This window comes from Chiloscyllium plagiosum, chromosome 6 (assembly GCF_004010195.1).
Source record: "Chiloscyllium plagiosum isolate BGI_BamShark_2017 chromosome 6, ASM401019v2, whole genome shotgun sequence".
NCBI lineage: Eukaryota > Metazoa > Chordata > Chondrichthyes > Orectolobiformes > Hemiscylliidae > Chiloscyllium > Chiloscyllium plagiosum.
In genome coordinates, this window is record NC_057715.1 from 85,219,112 (window position 1) to 85,243,516 (window position 24,405).

Here is a 24,405-nt window from a genome sequence, read left to right on the forward strand (position 1 = left end):
CATATTCCATAGACAGGGTAACAGATTATGTTTTGACGGTAATACATGGTCAAGACAAAAGAATAATTGTGAAAAAAAACATGGAAAAATGGATAGGGACGATTCTGGGGGCATTGGCTAAATTCTAAACTGATCATGGAGAGGGATTTTGCCATTGATGAACTTAGACTGTGAAGATTGAAGTTATGAACATAGTAGTCAAAAATCCCTTCAGCAATGGACTTAGTGAAAGGAATCCTGCAGTGACTGATGACATGCTTCACAAGATTTTAGCTGACCAACTAAATGGAAAAACAAACCTGCCCTGACACAGACATTCTATATGAAGAATTCACTTCAGATGGTTTAGGGTATAGTCTCTATTAGTTGGTATGGGAGAAATCCAAATATACCTTCTATGATTAATCATAAGAAGTGATTCCAATGTTTTTCTGTGTATACAATGCCCTACATACAGGGAGTAGGACACCCACCAAGGCAGAATTCTCAGAGACAAATTGATGAGCCATTTGGCACTGTATAAGACCATGAGAGATAAACTTTAATCCTGCAGATTTATTATGTTACAAAAGAGAAAGTCAGAAAGAATTGAAAGATCTGTGTGAAGGGAAGGCAGTAATTCTCCAACATGGTAATCAAACTATTGAACTGCTTTCATCTGGGTTAATTGGGATTGATTATAAATTTATGGAATCTGAGCAACATACTCATTTGTTTGACAGGTAAAAGCAACAGAAGAGATAGAGTTGGTGCTTGACTGATGGTGGGCAAAGTGATAGTGATGCACAGGATAGGATCATGTTTCCCAAAGAACTACTGTTCTAAGCCCCCAAAAGAGGCTAGTCAATAAAACAATGCAAACTTAGTAAGGATGCAGCAGGGAAAGCCAGCAGACAATCAAACATTGGCTATTCATTCAAGATGATGGACAAGAGATGAAAGCTGATGCTGGAAAAGCAAAGCAGGTCAGGCAGCATCTGAGGAGTAGGAGAATCGACGTTTCGGGCACAAGCCCTTCATCAGGAAGGGCTATATCTCAAATGTCGATTCTCCTGCTCCTTGGATGCCGTCTGACCTGCTGTGCTTTTCCAGCGGCACATTCTCGACAGCATCTGCAGTCCTCACTTTCTCCAAGAGATGAGAGCTAGTGATTTGCAAAATCATGGTAAAACTGTGGAAAGCTAGAAAACTCGTTGCAAGTTTCCAGAGCATGTCTGAAATTGACCCCAGGGGAATCATCATGTACTGGCAACAGAACTTTTAAATGTTGGAAGAAGTGGTCCCAAATGGGGCAAGTAAGGTGACAGTAAGATTTGTGGCTTGGAGTTTCAAAGAGGCAATTGTGATGAAGATGTCAGAGAGGACTCTCCTGTTGCAAATAAAGTAGTCCTAAAATTTTCTCAGCTCCCTTATCCTCCTATTAATGAGAATGTTGGTTGATTGACACAAAGAAAAAACATGGATTGAGTGATGCATGCAGGGTGTAGTATTTCTCAATAATTCCTACCTTGTTGAAGGTAGGCTGTAAGCAGCTGAAAAGCTGACTTGGCAAAGTACCATCAAGAGAAGGTCACCACATCTTTCTGATATGTGTTGGTGATTTTCAATGGGAAGGTTTTGAGGATTATGTGTGGTTGTTTATAGGTAAGACACAGTGGTAAGATTGGAAAGCTGATATTAGAATAAGATGGGAGTAAATTTGAATTGACAGTCATTCCTAGAAAGGGTTAATAGTATCATGATAACTCAGATGAGGTAGTCACAGAAACACAGCAGTTAATAGGCTTGAATAGGTAATGAAATTAACAACATATTTAGACAAAATGTAATGTCAGTTAAATACTGAGACTTAGTACTATGATGAAATATGATATATTGAGGACGATTTGAAGGAAAATAAAACATTACGTTTGGAGAATTGTAACTCCAGGTTCCAAGCTTGGGTGATCTAAAAGATATGAAATTAGCTCTTTTTAAATGATAATTATATAGACAGATATTCATGTGCAGCTGAATCTGTCATATTCTTGGTGGGTGAAAGTGGAAAATATTCTTTACCCTGAGAAACCAAGGAAAGAAGAGTGCTTACAAGTACTCTAGCTTTGGAAATATTGGCACCAGTGGAAGCATTTGATGTGGGATTGTGCTTAGAGTAACTTTCTGAAGGAAATTCTGTGCAAGGGACATTTTGGGCAATATTTGCCTTTTGAGAGCTGAAAAATAACTATTCTCTTTGGGATAGTGCTCACCTGATAGAGTGCTATTGAGAAAATGCTAAGGATTGACCTTGCTTGCAAAATAAGAAACGTTGGGGAGCAAAGGGATCTCTAAAACAAAATGGATAGAAAGCAAGTCAACAATTGCAAGTCTGATTTTAAAAAGAGGAATGCTTGCTTCAAATAACTAAAGTCTAGATTAGAATGGTGCTGGATGCTGCCTGAACTGCTGTGCTTTTCGAGCACCACTCTAATCTAGACTCTGGTTTCCAGCATTTGCAGTCATTGTTTTTACCTTTTTCAAGTAACTAAAGTCATAGAGACAAAGAATTGTGCAGCATGGAAACAGACCCTTTGGTCCAAGTCCTCCATGCTGACCAGATATCCTCAACTAATCTAGTCCCATTTGCCAGCACTAGCCCATATCCTTCTAAGGAGACAGTGAGGTTGAGAGTTGAGAGTGTGTTGCTGGAAAAGCACAGCAGGTCAAGCAGCATCCGAGGAGCAGGAAAATTGACATTTTGGGCCAGAGCCCTTCATCAGGAATGAGGCTGGGAGCCTCAGGGGTGGAGAGGCTCCCAGCCTCATTCCTGATGAAGGGCTCTGAACCAAAACATCGATTTTCCTGCTCCTCAGATGCTGCTTGACCTGTTGTGCTTTTCCAACAACATACTCTCAACCCATATCCCTCTAAACCCTTCCTATTCGTATACGCATCCAGATGTCTTTTAAATGTTGTAGTTGTACTAACTTCCACCATTTCCTCTGGCAACTCATCCCATATATGCACTAGCCTCTGCATGGAAAAGTTGCCCCTTAAGTCCCTTTCAAACTTTTCTCCTTTCACCTTCAACCTGTACCCTCTACGTTTTGGACTCCCCCACCCTGGGGAAAAGACATACAACATAGAACATTACAGCGCAGTGCAGGCCCTTCAGCCCTCGATGTTGCACTGCCCTGTCATACTAATTTGATGCCCATCCCACCTACACTATTCCATGTACGTCCATATGCCTGTCCAATGACGACTTAAATGCACTTAAACTTGGCGAATCTACTACCGTTGCTATCGACTTTGGCTATTGACCCTATCCATGCCCCTCATGATTTTATAAACCTCTTTAAGGTCACCCCTTCACCTCCAACGCTCCAGGGAAAACAGCCCCAGCCTATTCAGCCCCTTTCTCTTGCACAAACCGTTCAACTCTGGCAACATCCTTGTTAAGCTTTTCTGAACCCTTTCAAGTTTCACAGCATCCTTCCTATAGCAGGGATACCAGAACTGCACGCAGTGTCCCAAAAGTGGTCTAACCAATGTCCTGTATAGCCTCAACATGACTTATCAACTCCTATACTCAACATTCTGACCAATAAAGGCAAGCATACCAAACACCAGCATCCTTCCCATAGCAGGGATACCAGAACTGCACGCAGTGTCCCAAAAGTGGCCTAACCAATGTCCTGTATAGCCTCAACATGACTTATCAACTCCTATACTCAACATTCTGACCAATAAAGGCAAGCATACCAAACACCTTCTTCACTATCCTTTCTATCTGCAACTCCACTTTCAAGAAACAATGAACTCGCACTCCAAGGTGTCTCTGTTCAGCAATACTCCCCAGGACCTTACCATTACGTGTATAAGTCCTGCCATAATTTGCCTTTCCAACATGCAGCACCTCACATTTATCTAAATTAAGGTCCATCTGCTACTCCTCAGTCCATTGGCCCATATAATAAAAATCGCATTGTACCCTGAGGTAACCTTCTTCACTGTCCATTGCACCTCCAATTTTAATGTCATCTGCAAACTTACAAACCATACCTTCTATGTTCACATCCAAATCATTTATATAAATGATGAAAAGCACACTGCTGGTCATAGGCCTCCAGTCTGAAAAACAACCCTCCACCACCACCTTCTGTCTCTGACCAGTTCTCAATCCAAATAGCTATTTCTCCCTGTATTCCATGTTATCTAACCTTGCTATCCTGTCTATCATGAGGAACCTTGCTGAACTGCTTACTGAAGCCCATATAGATCATGTCCACCACTCTACCACTCTCAATCGTCTTTGGTACTTCTTCAAAAAACTCAATCAAGTTAATGGGACATGATTTCCCATGCACAAACCAGGATGGCGATCCCTAATCAGTCCTTGCCTTTCCAAATACATGGAAATCCTGTCCCTCAGAATTCCCTCCAACAACTTGCTCACCACCGATGTCAGGCTCACTGGTCTATAGTTCCCAGGCTTTTCCTTACCATGTTTCTTAAATAGTGGCACCACATTAGCCAACCTCCAGTCTTCTGACACCTCACCTGTGATTATTGATGATACAAATCTCTCAGACAAGGGGTCCAGCAATCACTTCCCCAGCGGCCCACAGAGCTCTAGGGTGCACCTGTTAAGATCCTGAGGGCTTATCGACGTTTATGTGTTTTAAGACATCCAGCACCACATCCTCTGTAATATGGACACATTTCAAGATGTCAGGGGTTCTGAGAAGAAGGACATCTTGTGCAATAGTGAAGTGTAAGAAATGGAGTCAACTAATTATTTATTTCATTGCATTGCATTGCATTGTAATTATTTAACTATGCTATAAATTATTTGTTTCACAGATCTGTTTCTTTCTTTAATAGGTAGCTGATGATGTTGTACAGATTAAAGCCAAGATGGATCAACCACTTGGCACTTCTGGCTGAAGATGCAAACTGTTGTTAAATAGATTGTCTAATGTGAGAATGACCCCCATTGAGGAGAGATTTCCCATGTTTGATTATTTACGCTGGATTAGCTGGTCTAACCCTGAGATGTGCCAGTATAAAAAGCAAAATTCATCCAGTCATTCAGTTTTTCACAATCCAGTTAAACAGTAGCTGTTAAGTGTAAGTCTGTGGTTGTTGGATAAGGATAGAAAAATACTCTGTTGTGATGGTCTGTTTGGTAGAATGCCTTCCTGACATTTACCGTGGGTCTGAAATGAATACTGCCATTTGAGATGGATCCCTCAGCCAGAATTCACTATCACTAGGTGGAGCTGTGGAGTGTGGAAGGCAGAGATGTTGGAAAGATAACTGGTAAACTGTGTAACAAAATGTGCACAAAACACCCTCTAGCAACTAGACATTGTGACCTTATTTGTGAAGCCATACTTCTCCTGCATGTTTACAGAGACAAAGTATTGCCTGGTCTGCACTGGTCCATAGTTTGTCAACAGCAGTAAAAAACCTTGGAGAAACATCATGTAAATGAATGATATTTAAATGATAGTAACAATATTTCATGGCAGTGGTTTACAAAGTGTTCTTGAAAATAGAAGTTACAAATGTAGTGCTACCATTGTAGTACCTGAGGTCATCTTGACCAGTTTTCTGTCTACCTAGAATGTAATAAATCTTGCAGATGTTTTCCATTGATTTGTGTAAAAACTGTGTACAAAACTATTTTACCTTAACTGAAGAAAGGCTATGTGAAATTAATGATTGTTTTGTTCCTTTAGAAATAACATCCATCTTGAATTGTGCTGGACCAGGCTTTGACTTTATAGCATCAGGTGACCGACAAGCAGAGTCGACAGTGTGATACTGGAAAAACACAGCAGTTCAGGCAGCATCCGAGGAGCAGGAGAATCGACGTTTTGGGCACAAGCCCTTTATCAGGAATCCTGATGAAGGGCTTATGCCCGAAATGTCGATTCTTCTGCTCCTCGGATGCTGCCTGAACTGCTGTGTTTTTCCAGTATCACACTGTCGACTCTTATCGCCAGCATCTGCAGTGCTCACTTTCTTCTAAGAAACACTAGCAGACTAATTCAGCGAAATTATTAACTAAATTCAGCTAATCAAGCCAATTTTTAAAAAAAATTACAGATGAGGGTGTCACTGACCAGGCCAGCATTTATTGTCCACCTCTAACTGCCCAGAGAGCAGTTAAGAGTCAGCTGCATTGCTGTGGGTGAGGAGCCATGTGTAGGCCCGATGATAGGCATTAGTGAACTAACTGGGTTTTGTCTGACAATCAACAATGGATTCATGGTCATTATTATTCTCTTAATTTCACATTTTTACTGAATTCAAATTCCACCATCTACTGTGGTGGGATTTGAACTCATGTCCCTGGAACAGACCCCTACAGGACAAATGTGTATATATAAATAAATTTCACATCGTCATTTACATGAGAAGAGATCCTTCTTCCAGGACTCCCAAAACATTTTTACTTGAGGTATTCAATTTGGTAAAATAGTCCAGTATTTGATTACTTTTATTTATTCATAAAATCCAATTGTCATCCTTTCAATATGAATTTCTTTAATGTATCGGTCTGTATGGGGATTCCTACACTTCAAAATCAAACATTGTTTTAATCCGTTAGATTCGACAGGCAGCTCTGATAGACCCAGTGACGAGCAATCAGCAGGCATTCGAGTATGCCGTGTTAAAACCACGATGTGCTCACCTTTGGGCATGGGTCCATGGCTTTTAAGTTAGGCAAGTCCTTCTGAACTCATCATGTATTCTGGTTTGAGAATGACTGATTGAGGAGATCAGTCTGAGTTAGAATTCCTTTTTTGTCAGTAGATTTAAAATAGCAACATTGCAAATAAATCAACAGGAATACATTTATTTTTCAAGTAAGGTTTTGTATCTCAATTTATCCATAAAGTATATATAAATAGAATTTCTCAATGTTGTGATTGTAATGAGGTCAGCCAGATGGATCTCATAGAATGAGTTCCTTGATTGGGGCTGTTAATCTAATCCAATAGGGAGTCCTGGCTGATTTTTAAAAAAGGGGTGAATGTCAGGGATATTGAGTTGCTGAATGACTGAATCAGTGAGAGTCAGTGTTATTGTCAAAGGCTGTGCATTGGTAAATAAAGAGTAATTGGTGATGGGATGCTGGCCTGTGAAGCGTCATTTCACTTGGCTTGCTTTTTGGGGAATGGGATGCTAGACTTTCCCTGCCTTGGGCTTAAGCTCTGAAATTCCTCCCATCAATCTCTCTCCCTCTTCAGCTTCCTCTGTTCCGGTTAGATGCCCTCTGAAAATCTATGTTCTTGACTAAGCTTTTGGTCACCAATGCTGATAGCTCATATGGCTCAGTTTCATTATTTGTTCATTCTTGTTGAGAGATTTTGCTGTTATTGGCACTATGTAAATGCAAGTTGTTACACTATTGCTTTGTACACCGGACAGTGCACTTGCTGACTGAACCACTGGGGGAGATGATCAGTTTCTGTCCCCAGTGTCATTACCACAAAGCACTCGATTTACTGTTGTTACTGCTTTAAAGCAAATCATACCAAACACAGAAATCTGAGACATATGCTGTAATTCCAACTTGTATTTTGAAAGATAGTCTATGTTGTGAAATGAGATAATGGAGCTTTCTGTTCACTAGAAACAAACCCATTGTTTAGGAAACCAGATGTACAAAAAGCCTTGAGTACCTTGAAAGCCATTGCCATAGGTAGCGATACGGCAAATGGTTCTGATGATGAGAATTATTCAGTTTATCTGCTTTTCGAGCACAGCAACCATGTATATCATGTTTACGGTCTTATAATTGAGCACAGCAGTCTGTGTGAGTGCTTGTCGGGGGTGACTTGCTCCTGCAAGAGTCCTGCTGGTTATGAATGTATAATTTAGGAATAGCCGTAATATGGTAGGTTTGCAGCAACCAGATGAATTTGAAGGTTGAAAGAAAAAAAAAATCTAATACCACCACTTTTTCAAGCATGCAGGTAAGGAAAATACAATAATTTAAAGTCACTCAATTGTATATTGGAAAATAAGATGATAGAAATAAGTAATTGTAGATAAGAGAATGCAAAATATTGTGAGGTCTTTCAGATTTACATGTTTATATATTTGGAAATGTGTTATTAGGTGCATAGCAAGTAATGGATTTCATTGAAATGTTGCACTAATTACGTTGTTGATTTTAAATAGTTATCCTTCTAATGGCTTGAAAATTAAATAAAATTAGAGCTTTCTAGACAGATTATTTAATGACCATTTTCTTGTACAGTAATAAGATGCAACTTCTATCAGTGCCAATTATAGGGAATTTTCTTCTGGTTTTGTCATTGCGTATTCACTGTAGCCATTCCCTACAGTTTTATTTAGCATGAATGTTACATGGTTCAATGATCTGTCAACTATCAATACTTAAACTAGATCTGCCTACACCCATTAATGATTAGCTGTTTTTGCGCTAATGATTCTTCAGGGATTTATGCGTAATGTTCTTCCAGTGGACTAATGTTTAATAAACTTCAGCCCATCTTTCAAATAATTTTTCTCCCAACTCTCCAACATAATTACCCAGCCTTTCCTTTCTGAATTAAAACTGTACAGCCAAAGCCATGAGGAAGTGTTAGAATCACTAAGTGTTTATTTAAAAATTTTATGGAGAAAATAGTGAAAAAGCAAATTATTTTAGTGTGTATTTTAATTTATACTGGGTGTCTGTCTATAATTTAAAAGAGAAGCATGAGCTGTGTAACCGACTGTTGCAGAAAGATGATTTTGAGTACATTCCTCAACATATTAACTTGCTTTAACTGATGGTGCAAGCAGCTAGTGATAAAGACTTCAGGAATTGAGCATCAGAATTAACAGATTAATTCCCTCATGCTGTGATTAAAATGACATGTTTCTGTTGTGAGGTGCAGTGTCGATGCTAGTCTAGATTGTTGTATCTATTACAACTCATTGTATCAACCCACTGTCTGCTAACACTAAATTGACACCACACTACCAGTCACTAAGATAATTTTATCTGTGAAAATGGTGTCTCCAGTTAACTGAAATGGTCTGGATATTCTGGTCAGTTTCAATGCTGATCATGTTGACCCTACCTGTGTAAGTTTCCATATTCACGTAGGTTTAAAAAAAAAATCTCAAGTCTATTAGTAAGTGAGGGGGTGGTGGATGTGTAGTCATGTTGGAACTCAAGTGGGTACTTGATGGAGAAATAGTCAGATCTGATGGGGTGAAGCTGGGAGCTAGTTGGACCAAGTAAGGAGAGGGTATAATTAGGCTGGGATGTGGTGCGTCGTTCACTTATGCTTGCTAATCATTTACTTGTTCATGGTATAACATTAAGTCAGAGAATTTGCATTAGTTCCTGTGCAGTGGAAATCCACTCATGCATAGTTGAAACCTCCTGGACAATTTCAAAACATTTATGTCAGGAATTCTTCAGGATTCTGATGTGAATACCCAAACTAAAGTCCAATCTTCAACAACACAAATACCAAGAAATTTCTGAACATGGTAACTTTCTTAGCAAATATACAACAATTTAATCATAGAGAATCTTTTCTTTATATTTTGAGGAATTTCGACAAGGAATTCTATTGACTTATTAGTCAATTGGTTATCAACGTCTAATTTTATTTATTCATAGGCTGTGGGCTTTGCTGTTTGAGCCAATATTTATTGCCCATCCATAATTGCCCTGGAGAAGGCGATAGTGAGCTGGCTTGTTGAACCACTAGAGTCTTTTGGGGGTAGGTGCAGCCATAGTGCTGTTAGCATGGGAGTTCCAAGATTTTGACCCAGTGAGAGGGAATGATTGCCACAATAGTTCCAGTCAGGTTTCTTTTCTAGATTGTGTATCCCACTTAGAAACCACCACTGTCTGTGTGGAGTTTGCGCATTCTCCTCGTGTCTGCGTGGGTTTCCTCTGGGTGCTCTGGTTTCCTCCCACAGTCCAAAGATGTACAGTCAGGTGAATTGGAAATATTAAATTGCCCATAGTGTTAGATACATTAGTCAGAGGGAGGTGGGTTATTCTTCGGAGGGTCGGTTGGGCTTAAGGGCCTGTTTCCACACTGTTGGGAATCTAATTTGATACTGAGTTTGGGTTCAAACCAGATTGGTCATAGCGAAGGTAAAGTCAAGAACTGTCTTCAGACTTAACAGTATTTATTATACTTTCATCCTGACTTCTATTATATCTCAGATCATAGAGTAACAGGCTCTGACAGATTCACAACGATCGACAGCACAGGAAAAGCCCCTTTGCCCATTGTGTTCATGCCAATCAAAAAACAACCTAACTATTCCAATCCTGTTTTAAATTGACCCCCTCTAATTCTAAGGCTGTGCCCTTAGGTCCTAGTATCCCCACCTAACGGAAATAAATTCCTAGCTCCCACCCTTTCTAAGCCATGCATTATCTGTACATTTCTATTAGAACTCCCCTTAATGAATACAATGCCATGATCCTCAGAACAGTTCTGACCTTATGGTGAGAAGGTTGTTGATGACACAGCTGAAGATGATTGGATCTTGGACAATGCCCTGAGGAACTCCTGCAGAGATGTTTTGGAGCTGAGATGATTGGCTTCCAACAACCACAGCCATATTCCAGGTATGACTCCAACCAGTGGAGAGGATCCTGATACCCATTGATTCCAGTTTTCCTAGTGCTCCTTGGTGTCAAGGCTGCCACTCTCACCTCACCTCTGGAATTTAGCTCTTTTGTCCATGTTTGAAAGAAGGCTGCAATGAGGTCAGGTATCGAGTGGTTCTGCGGAACCCAATCTGGGTGTCACTGAGCAGGTTATTGTTAAGCAAGTGCTGCTTGATAGCACTGCTAATGACACCTTCCATCACATTACTGATAATCAAGATTAGACTGGTGGGGAGGTAATTGGATAGATTGGATTTGTCCTACTTTTTACGTACAGGCCATACCTGGACAATCTTCCACATTGCCAGGTAGATGCCCCTGTTGCAATTGTATTGGAAGAGCTTGACTAGGGGAGTGGCAACTTCTGGACCACATGTCTTCAACATTATTTCTAGAATGTTGTCAGGCCCTGTAGCCTTTGCAGTATCCAATGGCTCCAGCTGTCTCTTGATATCACACGGAGTGAATCAAATTGGCCAAAGATTGGTATCTGTGATGCTGGGGAACCATTGGAGGAGGTCGAGAAGGATCATCCACTCGGTACTTATGGCTGAAGTTTGATACGAGAGCTTCAGTCTTATCTTTTTATACTAATGTGCCGGGCTCTTTCGTGGGCCTCCTCCTCTAGTGACTTGTTTAACTGTGCATCACCATTCACAATTGGATGTGGCAGGACAACAGAATTTAGATCTGATCTGTTGTTTGCGGGATGGCTTAAGTCTGTCTATCACATACTACCTATGCTGCTTGGTATGCATGTAGTCCTGTCTGGTAGCTTCACTACATTGACACCTCATTTTCAGATTTGCCTGGTGCTACTCCTGGCATGCCCTCCTGCACTCTCTATTGAACCAGGATTGATCCCCTAGCTTGATAGTACTGGGTAGAGTGGTGGTCCTTGGTTTAAGCAATCAAAGGTAGAGGAAGCAGGTGAGTTTCCAGAAAAGGCAATGGAACTTCAATTCTCATTCATTTTGTTTTATTTGTTCAAAGCACATTATTTTACATATCACAGAAAATCTGTTTTCTATATTCTTCACTCAGTAGACATGAGTGACCAATCCTTTTCTTTTTGAAGTGTTTATGCAGTATTTTATAAACCACAGCGTGGAACTGACTCATTATGTAAGGGCTTTGAAATTTTCTATTGACATTTTCTCTGGTTAGTTAATGCAGAGATACCTTATTTATCTTGTTGCTAGGATACCTTTGCTTGTTTGTACTGCTCTCACTGGAAGTTGTTAAATTAAACACTGCAGCCAATTCTTTTTTAAAAAGCCTTTGGTTTGAAATACAATGGCCATGAAATAACAACTGAGGTGGATCAGGTCGTAGAAGATCAGGTGTATGGCAGCTGTCTCCATGGCAGACTATTCTCCTTGTGTCCTTATGTCAAGGATGAACAGCAGGGGAAGTTTAAAGCTATCCTGGTATTCACTCTTTTATACCCACCTTCAGCCTTGGAAAATTTGGGCAAAGCTCAATCTGCAAAAGAGGCTCTATTATTTGCCTGGGAAAAGGCAATTATTCCTGGAGAAACATTGCACTCATGAAGAGGTCCACTTGCTGCAGTGGAATTAGAGGAATTGAAGACAATATTCCTTTAGAATTCCTCCATGCCTTTGGAATGGCTTCTGGTGCCAATCAGAGACTCTGTCGAGCTATGGGGCACTGATCTGTTAGCCTTGCAAACTGTATGGCATGCAAGTGGTCCCATTCCCAGGAATTTAGATGGGGTTTTGACCTGGTGTTAAAATGCATGGGATTTTCCACTGCTGAATAACTGCTGATGAAATGAATTCCAGAACCGATGTAAAGGTTTATGAGTAGAAAACATGGAAATCCACTTGAAACCAGTTCTTTAAATACACAGATCAGTAGTTCTGATGACCTATGTTCAAGAACTACAGTGTGCTGAACCACACAGTACACTTGCAACATAATGTGGAAAATTGCTTACATTTATTCTATCTGCAAAAAGCAGGGTGAATCCAACTCAACTGAAAATTGCCCCATCTGTCTGTTTTCAATCACTCTCAAAGTGATGGAAGTTGTTTTTGACAGTCCTACCATGAACCACTTACTCAGCATTACCTGTTTGCTAACCATCGGTCTGGATTACAGTAGGCCCATTCACCTTCTGATGTAATCTTGATCCAATCATGAACAAAAGAGCTGAACTCAAGCCAGGAAGTGAGGTCACTGCCTTTGCCTTTGACTCTAGCTTTGCTAGCATCCCCTGAATATACTTTGTAGCTTTGGTATCAATGCGGATCAAGAAGAAATCTCTCAGCTGGTTAGAGTCATACCTGGCACCGTGGGTAATACCTGTGTTGTTTAAGGCTGGTCTTCTCGGCCACATGTCATGTCCACAGGAGTTCTTCAGGGTAGACTCTTATACCCAACCTTCTTCACCAATGGTCTTCCCTCAAACATAAGCACAGAAGTAGGGATGTTCACAGTGCAATCGTAAATATCCAACACCATTCACAACTCCCTCATTGAAGCAGTCCATGTCCTAGTGTACCTAGATCTCTTGGGTTGACAAGTGGAAAGAAGCTTTGCACCATGCTAGTGCTGGGCAATGACCATCTTCAGTAAGAAAGAATCTAACCATTGCCAATTGGCATTGCCATTGTTCAATTCCCGGCTATCAACATCCTTGAGGTTACTATTGAAACTGAACCAGCCATATAAATATTGTCAACATGTCTGGGAATTCTGCACCAAGTAACTCGGCACCTGACTCCATAATCCCTCTCCACCATCTATAAGGCAAAAGGCAGGAGTGTGATGGAATGCTCCCCACATATCTGGATGAGTGTAGCTCCAATAGCACTCAAGAAGTTTGACACCATCCAGGATAAAGCAGCCTACTTGACTGACACCCTTTCTAATCCTTTCAACATTCATTCCTCTACTACCAATGCATATGCCTGCCATGTGTACCATCTACAAGCTGCACAACAGCGTGTGCAACATCAAACTCTCTACCATCTAGAAAGTTTAAGGGCAGCTGATACATGGCAACCACTACCTGCAAGTTTCCCTCCAAGCCACCAGCCATCCTGAACTGGAAATATATTTCTGTTACTTAACGTCACAGGGTTCAAATCCTGGAATCCTCTCGCTAACAGCATTGTACATGTACTTACACCAAATGGACTGTGGCAGTTCAAGATGCCAGCTCAGCACTACCTTGAGGATAATTAGAGATGGGCAATAAATTCTAGCTTTGTCAGAAATATCCACATCTTGTGTATAATTGGATTTTTAAGAAAACAAGCCGATTCCTCATTTGCCCTGAAGCACAATTTGCAGTTTCTGGCAGAAAGCCATGTAGTTAATATTTTTATAGAACCACAGAATTATTACAGCACAGAGGCCATTCTGCCCATCAAGCCTAGTGCCAAAATTCTACTTTATCCCCATAGCTGTGCACACTATTTCCATCCAAATAATCATCAGTGTCCTCATGAATGCCTCAGCTGAACCTCCTCCACCACATTTCCAGGCAATGCCTTCCATGCCCTAACTACTCGCTGTCGGGGAACAAAATTCCTCTTATCATCTTTGCTTTTTCTGTCCATCACTTTAAATCTATAACTCCTCATTTGTGTTCCACCACATTCTCTGTTTTCATTCTTTGTCACTGCAAATTCCAGTGAAAGAAGTATGTTTAATATTTTCTGCCAGTACCCACGGCAACAACAAATGTAATGGATAATTACATGAAGGGGTGCACGACCCATTATTTTATTGAAAAATAAAAATGAAAATTAAAGAGAAAGTTCTAGATGTACTTAGCAGATTAGTCAGCACCCACACAAGAAAAGGTGAGCTTAATAATTTAACTGGCTTCCATCAGAGTTTACATGCATTTTTGGTTTTTGTCCTTAACACTTCACTTTTTCTGAAGGGTATCCTTTTGTATCATGCACAGAACAAACATAATGTTGATGCAGAATAATTTTGTACTTGCACTCAAAGTAGACTTTACGAACAGTGAAGTGTCCTTTATGAAATGTAAGTCAACTTGAGTAGATTTCCGTGGAGAAGCTGGAAAGGTTGAATCAGGAAAGAACCTGACCTTGCAATCTCATTTATTTTTTTTTAAAAAGAGTCATGTTCTCATTATGGGGAGGCTGTGTTAAACGGAGAAAGGTTTACCACACCAGGAGGCAGCTCTGCAACCATCATAAAGCCAGGTGGGTAACTGGGCCAGTCCATTCAAATATCTGCCTCCTCTGTTCACTGGCCCAGTTTTCAAACATCCCCAAGGCCTTGTTATATCCCTCACAATGTTCATTTTCTCCATTAATTCCTCTACTTTCCCTATGTTTCTCATGGGCCCTTATGTTACTCATGCTTTGTGAATTATCTATAGCCACTCGCCAAATATCCACTACGGGCAGACCTTATGAGTCATGGGATTGAAATGGTGATTTAAAAAGAATTAAACTTGTAACAGTCTGATCAAGCTGTTAGTCAAACATCATAAAGAGGAAACAAAATTCTCATTTATACAACTCATTTAATATTTTTAACCCCTTTTGAGTGGGCACATCTTTGCTAGCTATCGTATATTATGGGTATATTCTGACAAAACCTTAAACGCTACAGTCCTTTCAAAGACAGAGCTTCACATTTGTTAGCACCCATTGAACAGAGACTGCTTATTAGCTTGGGCATTTGCAGAATGGATGGTAGTAATATACTCAAGGAATTTTGATACGGTCTGGTAGCTGGAGCCAGTGATCAGTGGTATGTCCTTTTAGGCATGACGTAAAGACCCTAAACGTTAGATATTTTACCAGAGAGTCACTAGCTGCCAACAGAGAAAAATTGGTGACCCCTTCTGTGGTCCGCAAATATAATAACTCGTGGCTACAGTGATTTTTGGTAGTGGCATCAACATCAGAAACAACAACTCATAGGAAGCTTCTTATGTGGCAATTGTGGTACAACCTGCTTTCCCCAAATTGGCCTCTCCAGGCATTAGTGAGGCACGTTATCTGAAAGAGATTACTTGCTGCTTGTCTTTTATAGGTGAAAGGTGTGGATAATAGTCAGTTATAAAAACAACCATATGTTTTACTGATTGCATTAAAGACATAAATTGCGCTAATAATGTCTTAAAATGTGAATGAACCCTCCCTTGCTGAGAAGTGGTTCCGGAGCTTTTGAAACACAGCCAAGCATTGAGTAATAGGCTCAACTGTAATTACAATTGCTAGTTAATGTAAACAGTGGAATCTACTGAAACTGAAAAACCCAGTTAATCTTTTCTTTTCCTAAGCAATACCTTTCAATCAAAGTAATCCAGGTGCAGGTGAGGCTTTTTTTCTCCAAGTGGATGTTGTTTTTTTTTAAAAGATCTCTGGGCATTTAAATCACTTCAGATTATCACCAGAAATCCAAAACAGTCATTTCTTCAGTTTTGAATGCATAAGAAGAGCACATTTTTCAAATGGAAATGTACGTTAATGCTGCTCAATGTCATGGTCAACTTACCTTTATACGATAGAGCCATATAATTAATCTCTGTAGGAACAAAACATCTAATTTACAATACAGCATTTAGCCATTGAAACTCAAAGAACATATACTTCCAATGCGAGCTTCTTTATGACCAGCCACAGCTATCCTGGTTCCCCAGTTGATCCCTGCTCAGACTGCTCCCTGCTTAGCTTTTTCTGACCTGCCTGCCAATGCTCCACTTGCTTTCAAGCCCTCCTGATCATGTTCTCTGTTGTCCTCATCCAACTGCCTCCCAATGGGGCACCCTACATTTCATGATGAAAAGAATAAGTGGTGAGAACTCAGTTTAGGATCAAAGAGTTTAGGATTAAGAGTCTGGCACAACAGCAATGATATATAACTGAGGAATAATATTTCTTTCTTGCGATAACATGGAAGAAGGTTCAACTCTTTGGTGGCAAATAGTTTTTCTTAATCTATTAAAATCTGTTAGTACTCATTCCTTTTAGAAATGGGAGTTGCTTACATCAAGCAGTGTATATCTCCTGTGTAATGGGTTATTTGTAGCTATTTCCTCATCACCCTGTTCAGCAATGTTATTCCACACCTCTCAAGCAGGTGGGACTTGAACCCTGGCCTCCTGGCCCACAGGTAAGGTTAGTACCACTGCAACACAAGCAGCACCTAACCTAAACCAGGAATTCCTGAAGTGAAGTCATCCCCAGATGGGGTGCAGTGCTATGATTTTGGGGTTTTAGCAATGGCTGCCGTGAAGCTCTGATCAAGTAATAAGAGCTACGCTCCTGCTCCAATAAGCCTCTGCTCTCTCTCAAGTCCTGTTGCATTCTTACAGTTTTCAGTGAAGGTCATGATCATTTTCAAAGCTCAACATTGGGTCACAACAGGGAAGAAAACTTAGCAAGTACTAATCTAAAGAACAACAAAGTGTACAGTGTGAAGCAACTGTCATGGCTTTTACCGAGCAGGAATGAAACAATTATCCCCCAAGAATGATTGGAACTAATTTATTCTGTTGTTCCTGCTGATCAGAAATTTTGTTTGCATAGAGACTACTTGTTTCAGGCTAAAGCCTACAGCAATGTCCTGCAGAAGGGTTACACCCAAAATGTTGACTTCTTCCCCTCCTGATGCTGCCCGGCTTGCTGTGTTCTTCCGGCCTCCTGCTTATCTACTTTGGATTCCAGCATCTGCAGTATTTTTTGCCTCTACAGCAATGTGCAAAGCAGGATTCCACAGGCTGGAATCTTCTGCTTTTGCCAGGTATCCTGTGTGCTTTCTGAAAATGTAGTGAGACTACAAAGCTGACTCAACAGACTAAGGCTCAACATACCTTCCACCAATTTGGCAGTATTGGAGATCCAAAATCAACTCTCTAATGCCTTTTAAGGAAATAAGTCCTCCATCGTTATCCATTCCAGCCTGCATATGATACCAGACCCACAACAATATGTGCTCTGAAATGGCCTAATAATCAACTCTGTTGTGTATGGATCAGCAATAAAGCTGGTCTCATCCAAACTTCATACATGAATTTTTAACAAAATACCAACATTACATAAATTTCATTTACTTGTTTTATTTACAGATTGAACAGCAAGTCTCCCTGGAACACCTGAAGAGTATGCAGGCTGCCTTTGAGGTCAGTTTCTCTCCTTCCCAGTCCAGCATGCTATCCTGGATCCTCGTGATAAAGTCAAGCTTAAGTGAGAAGTGCATTGTGCAAATAGATAAATGTTCACTTAATTACAGTCTAGTGAAGAAAAATAAGAATCTTCTGCAAAAATGACAGCATATAAAGCTAAAGTGAAATATTCCCATGTCCATAATCATTTCTTCAAATAACATCACCACTTAGTGATTCAAAGTTATTAAGAAAATAGAGTTAATTAAGACTCACTAAGATTGGTATTCATTGGTAGGGTTAGCAAGAGATCACAGCCTCTAAATGTATGATACTTTGCCACTGTTAACCCAGCCAGTCCCCTTTCATCCAAGAATTGGGCTGTTTCAGGTTTGAAAATGAGGATCCCATAACTTAAATAGGACTCCACTTATTTATGATCTGAGCCTGCACCATACATTTTCCAATCAATTCCACAAGTGATGGGAGTTGAGGACATGTGAAAGGCTAGTGTTGAATTACATCAAGTTATCTAAAAATAATCTGGGCTGTACTTGAACAGAGACACCAATACAGTATGATCATGCTACCCACTCCAAAATTGCCTTACTATTCATTACTATGGCCTGATCTTGAAGCTTCATTGAACTGCATCAGAAGTGGCTATTTGGAAACTCTTTCTTTCAGAAATGAAAAGTAGAGAATTAACTCAGTTAGGGCAACCATCTAGTTATAACAACCTGTTTTTAGCCCTGAATTACACTCAGTGGTTACCATCACACACAAAAGGAGAGTTTGTTCTGGAAATATGGTATAACTTGTGGAAAACTATGGGAGGTTCAGGTGACATGGCTGTCTACAAGTCCTTCTTAAGTGTTATGAGGAGAATTTAAAAAGTTACAACTTTTCTGTCTCTCTGATATTGTAGTAGAGTACAATAATCTTGGGATGTCTTTTGATCACTGCTCCAGAGTTGCATAGATCCATATCGATGGCTTTAGACTGTAATCAGTTCAATGCCAAATCATTAAGGGATAAAATACTGTACTTGGGTTTTTTTTAAGGCAACTTGTCCAGACTGTGCTCTGATTACCTCTGCATAAACACCAGATCACACCTATATCATGAACCATCCAAAGTTTGCATAGTCAGGGAGAAATCTTAATTTAAAATAACATTGGTAGATATCAATAGAGGCACATCTTATTAAATGAAATTAAATAGTATGATGAGGTGAGTAAACAATTTGACCACAGAATATGTTTTTCTTTGAACTATTTATTTGATTTTGTGACAGTTGCCACAAGCTGTTATTGAACCTTTTGTTATTTCTAATCTATCACACTGAGTTTTTCACTTTCAGATTTAATAAATTTATTTCATATGGAAATGGGTCATTTAGACTGAAGCAGAGTTTTTTGTGGATGGATGATGTGTATCATAATGAACCTGTATGGATGTATTCTGCAACTTTTCCATTGAACTGACTATTTTACATGTTTTAACTTGAATAACACTGTAAGATATAAGACATATAGGTATTGGAACCTTGAAGGCTGTGAGCTGCTACTGCAGAGAGGTCTGCTGGCCCAATTGACTAGCTAGCACCATAGTGGACCTCTTAATTTGGAATAGATTGGGGGAAGGAGCACTGACAGCATGGGAAAGGACAATGTTTACTGTATCCATCACACTATTGCCATCCCAATGAGGCCAGGCACATCACCTTTTTTGCAGGGTAGACTGAGATGGATGGTTCCATTAAGGTCCTTGTCCATTCAATGTCGCTCCATGCTGCACTGGTGTCTCATGATGCTAGAGTTATCGTGAAGGTTATTTAAGTTCCTATTAAAGCTGCCAACTGACTCGAGAGGGAGTGCTCCAACCTGCCCCACATTCTCTCCATCAAAATCTCCACAGAAACCTGAGTAAGTTGTAGGCAGCCTTTTTGCTCATTCTAATCTGTAAGAAGCTACATGCAACCATTTGGAACATTGTAAAAGCAGCCTGAGCACAGCAAATTACTCCAAGGAATGCAACTTTATTTGAAAAGATTTTCATTCATGCTTCAAGTATAATTGGCAGATATTTGGAGATTGTGTAAGACAGCCCTTGGATTGTCTATTTTCTGCAAGGTGATTTTCAGCAGCCTAGTCCTGCTAATCTAATGAGGCCTGGTGTTCACTTGGCCTTGTTTTCAGCTGTCAATAGGGTGCCTTCCTGACCCACAACCCACGACCCTGAACTATAATCAGGCCTTTCATTTGTGCTGCATAGAGTCTGAGCAATTAAAACATGGATTGTGATGAGTAAAGCAGTTCATGTGAGCATAACATTTTTATATACACTTATGAGATGTGAGTGTCACTGGCTGGTCAGCATTTATTGCCCGCCTCTAGTTTGCCTTGAGAAGTTAGAGATGAGTTGTTTTCCCAAACTGCTGTAGTTCACCTGCTGAAGGTAGACCCACAATGCCCTTAGGGAGAAAGTTCAAGGATTTTGATCCAGCGACAGTGAAGGAGCAGCGATATATTTCCAAGTCAGGACAGTGAGTGGCTTGGAGAGGAACCTGCACCTGGTGGTCTCCCCTTGTATCTGCTGCCCATATCCTCTGGATGGAAGTGGTCGTCTGTTTGGAAGGTGCTGTCTAAAGATCTTAGGTAAATTCTGCAGTGCAACTTGTAGCTAGTACAAATTGCTGTTACTAACTGTCTGTGGTGGAGAGAGTGGATTCTTGTGGATGTTGTGCCAATCAGTGGGCTGCTTTGTCCTGGATTGTGTCGAGCTTCTTAAGTGTTGTTGGAGCTGCACCCATCCAGGCAAGTGGGGAGTATTCCATCACACTCCTGACTTAGCCTCTGACCTGCTGTTGTAGCTACTGTGTTTCATGGGGCATGTCCAGATGAGATTTTGGTCAATGTTAGTTCGCAGAATGTTGATAGTGATGGTAACATTGGTAAATATCCAGGGGCATGGTTATGGATGGTGGTCTCTTATATCATTGCCCAGTACTTGTGTGGAGTGAATGTTACTTTCCACTTGTCAGCACAAGATTGGGTACTGTCCAGATTTTGTTGCATTTAAAAATGGATTGCTTCAGTACCTGAGGAGCCACAAATAGTGCGGAGCATTGTGCAATCATCGGTGAGCATTCCCAGTTCAGACCTTAAGGTGTGGGAGGGTCATTGATGCTGAAGATGGCTGCACCTGTATAGTATAACCTGCACAGAATCAAATAAAGAGCAAAGTAAGCACATCCAGAACATCCACACTATGTTTTACCTGAAAAAAGAGGGTTTGATGTTTGAAAAGTGAATCTTTATTTACCTTTCTTGTTTTTAGGAGTTTGAAAATGCTGGAAGGAAATACTTAGATGTGGAAGCATTCAAGAAAATAATGAAGAAGTGCCTGGCATTCCATGGAGTAGTAAGTGTTGGAAGTTGGGCATGTGGGATGGCAAGATATACAGATGATCTGTATGATTATGCTGTGATATTTCTAATAATAATATGGATGTGATGTGAGTGACATAATACTGAAGAACTCAATGAACCATTGTTACATATACATAGCAGTCATAGGGACTTGCATTTTTGGGCTCAAACTAACAATTTGGATGCATTGCAGAAAGCCTCCCTCAGCATGAGGACTTCAAGAGGACATAGCACAGTGAGATGGAGACTGACAGCTTTATACCATTAGATGGCATGCCATGATCCAGCACTGACATGAGAATGCCCCTTTAAAGGTATATCACATCCTGCTGCAAGACATAACACAACAGTTGCCAGGACATGCATAATTCTAAAGTTTACTACTTTCTCTTGGCCCCCCTATTTCCTGATAAAGAAGATGAAATTTCCTCTTGGGACAATTTCCAGTAATAGGAGAGACCTGGGAAATTCAGAAATAAGACCAAAACATAAAAAAGAGATGAACATTTGACTTAGGAACAGAAATAGGCCACTCAGGCCCTTTAGCCTGCTCCATCACTCAATAAACTTGTGGCTGATATGATGCTCCACATTCTTGCCTTCCCACAATAAGCTTTCATCCTTTTACTTATCATGAGCCTATCTATCTTTGCCTTGAAAATTATCAACAACTTTGCTTCTACTACCTTTGAAGATGAGGATTCCAAAACTCTCAACCCTTCTTGAGGGAAAAAAAACACCTTCTCATATCTGTCTGACATTGGTGATCCCTAGTTTGCGATTAAAATAAAAACAAAGTGCTGGAGAAATGCAGTAAGTCTGGCAGCATCTGTGAAAAGGGAAACATAACGTTAATGTTTCAAGTCTGATATGATTTCTTCAGAACCAAAAGACTTTGAAAGTGTATGTTGGAGAGGGGAGGAGGAGCAAGTGGAATCTTCAGAGGATCTTCAGAGCCAAAAGCAAAGCAGTTGTTAATGGTGGTGAAGGGAAGATAGAGATGTTTAAAAAGTTCTGAAGGAAGGTGTGAACAGGAGAAAATTGATCCATTCAGCTAAGAGCAAAGTCAACAAGACATTGTGTGTGTGTGTGTGTGTTTATTTGTGTTGGAGTTGGGAGGGGAGAGGATGGTAAAGAAGGAGTGGCATTGGAGGATGTACAAAAATGGAGGATTCCAAGGTCATGCTCTGAAGTTATGGAATTCGGTGTGGAGGATTCCAAGGTCATGCTCTGAAGTTATGGAATTCGGTGTCGAATCCGAGGAGCTGCAAAGTGCCTAATTGGAACCCAAGGTTTTTGTTTGTCCAGCTTGTATTGTGCTTTGTTGGAATACAGTTGCAGGCCCAGGACAGAAATTGTTGCCTGAGAGCAAGATAATTGAAGTAATGAGTTGGAGGCTAACACAGGGGGCTAACACCTTCAACATATTGTCTAGCTATCATCATTGTTAACAGCTAACCCGAGAATGCAACTTTAAAAAAAAGGGTTTTGTGATTTACACATGAAAAAGTGAAACTATTACTGTATTCTAACAGATGAAAGGCTTAACAGACAATCAATCTTTCAATGTATAATTTAGGTTACATCACACTGCAAATTTTTGCTTAAATTCTGTGTTACGATCGAGCCCTCCACAATCACCTGATGAAGGAGTGTCACTCCGAAAGCTAGTGTGCTTCCAATTAAAACTGTTGGACTATAACCTGGTGTTGTGTGATTTTTAACTGAAGTAATGGGGTTTATGATCATTTCTGTGGACAAAGCTGAGGTGTTCCAGTCTGTGTCTGGTCCTACCAATGTATAGAACTTGGCATTGTGAGCGGCGAATACAGTACACTAGATTGAAAGAAATAGAAGTAAAAACACTGTCCAGTTCTACATTGTCCCACAAGAGACAAAATCCCTTCCACATGCTCAAGGCCTCTCAGGCTCTTTTAGAGCGACATTCCGAGTTTGCCTTTGATATGCAATAAATGCTAAACATTTTTAAAGATAACATAGCATTAGTTTGTTAAGACCTTGGTTAAACATGAGTTAAGGCCCTGTTGTGGCACTGTGGTAGTGCCCCAACCCTTAAACCAGGAGTTTGGGTTCAAATCCCACCTGCTCTAAAAGTGTGTAATCTCTGAGCAGGTTGATTAGAAAGATCAGTTAAACAAAACAAAAAGTCAAGACACAATTTTTTACAGGTTGATACAGTAAGATTTGCTCTAATTTATTAGAATTTCTGCTGCAAGAAAAGATTAGTCACAAATGTTTGGCAAGTATTGCAGTACTATGAAGTTGTGTGCAATATTGTGCAGGTAATTTGTTGCTATACTTTTTAACACAACATTTTTAATGGGAGGACCCCAGCAATCAGACTGAAAAATTGCAATTCTGGTGAAATTTCAAGAAAATCAAAGGGGTAACTTAAAGCTTCTTAAGTAAAGTGATGATATAAATGAGCTGACAATTTTTAAAACATTTGGAAAATTGCAAAAGGTATTTAAATCCACTGTCAAACTCTACCAAAGGAAACTGAGTCAAAAATAGAAGGCAAAGCTGGAATGAAGTGTTGCCTGGAGGCATGAAGCAGGCCCTGAACAAACCTCTTGCAAAAATGCCATTTCATATTCCCAATTCCTCCGCCTCCGCCATATCTGCTCCCAGGAGGACCAGTTCCACCACAGAACACACCAGATGGCCTCCTTCTTTAGAGACCGCAATTTCCCTTCCCACATGGTTAAAGATGACCTCCAACGCATCTCGTCCACATCCCGCACCTCCGCCCTCAGACCCAACCCCTCCAACCGCAACAAGGACAGAACGCCCCTGGTGCACACCTTCCACCCTACCAACCTTCGCATAAACCAAACCATCCGCCGACATTTCCGCCACCTCCAAACAGACACCACCACCAGGGATATATTTCCCTCCCCACACCTTTCCGCCTTCCGCAAAGACCGTTCCCTCCGTGACTACCTGGTCAGGTCCACGCCCCCCTACGACCCACCCTCCCATCCTGGCACTTTCCCCTGCCACCGCAGGAACTGTAAAACCTGCGCCCACACCTCCTCCCTCACCTCCATCCAAGGCCCTAAAGGAGCCTTCCACATCCATCAAAGTTTTACCTACACATCCACTCATATCATTTATTGTATCCGTTGCTCCCGATACGGTCTCCTCTACATTGGGGAGACTGGACACCTCCT

General features: G+C 40.6%; 1 protein-coding gene across 1 annotated transcript in view; it reads left to right on the forward strand.

Moving 5' to 3' along the window:
- wdr95 (WD40 repeat domain 95) overlaps window positions 1–24,405 on the forward strand; it is a 121,527-nt gene that overhangs the window by 14,315 nt on the left and 82,807 nt on the right. The window contains exons 3-4 of the mRNA XM_043692043.1: window positions 17,742–17,795; window positions 21,120–21,203. Coding sequence (XP_043547978.1) covers window positions 17,742–17,795; window positions 21,120–21,203 — 138 coding nt within the window. The remainder of the gene's footprint in view (window positions 1–17,741; window positions 17,796–21,119; window positions 21,204–24,405) is intronic.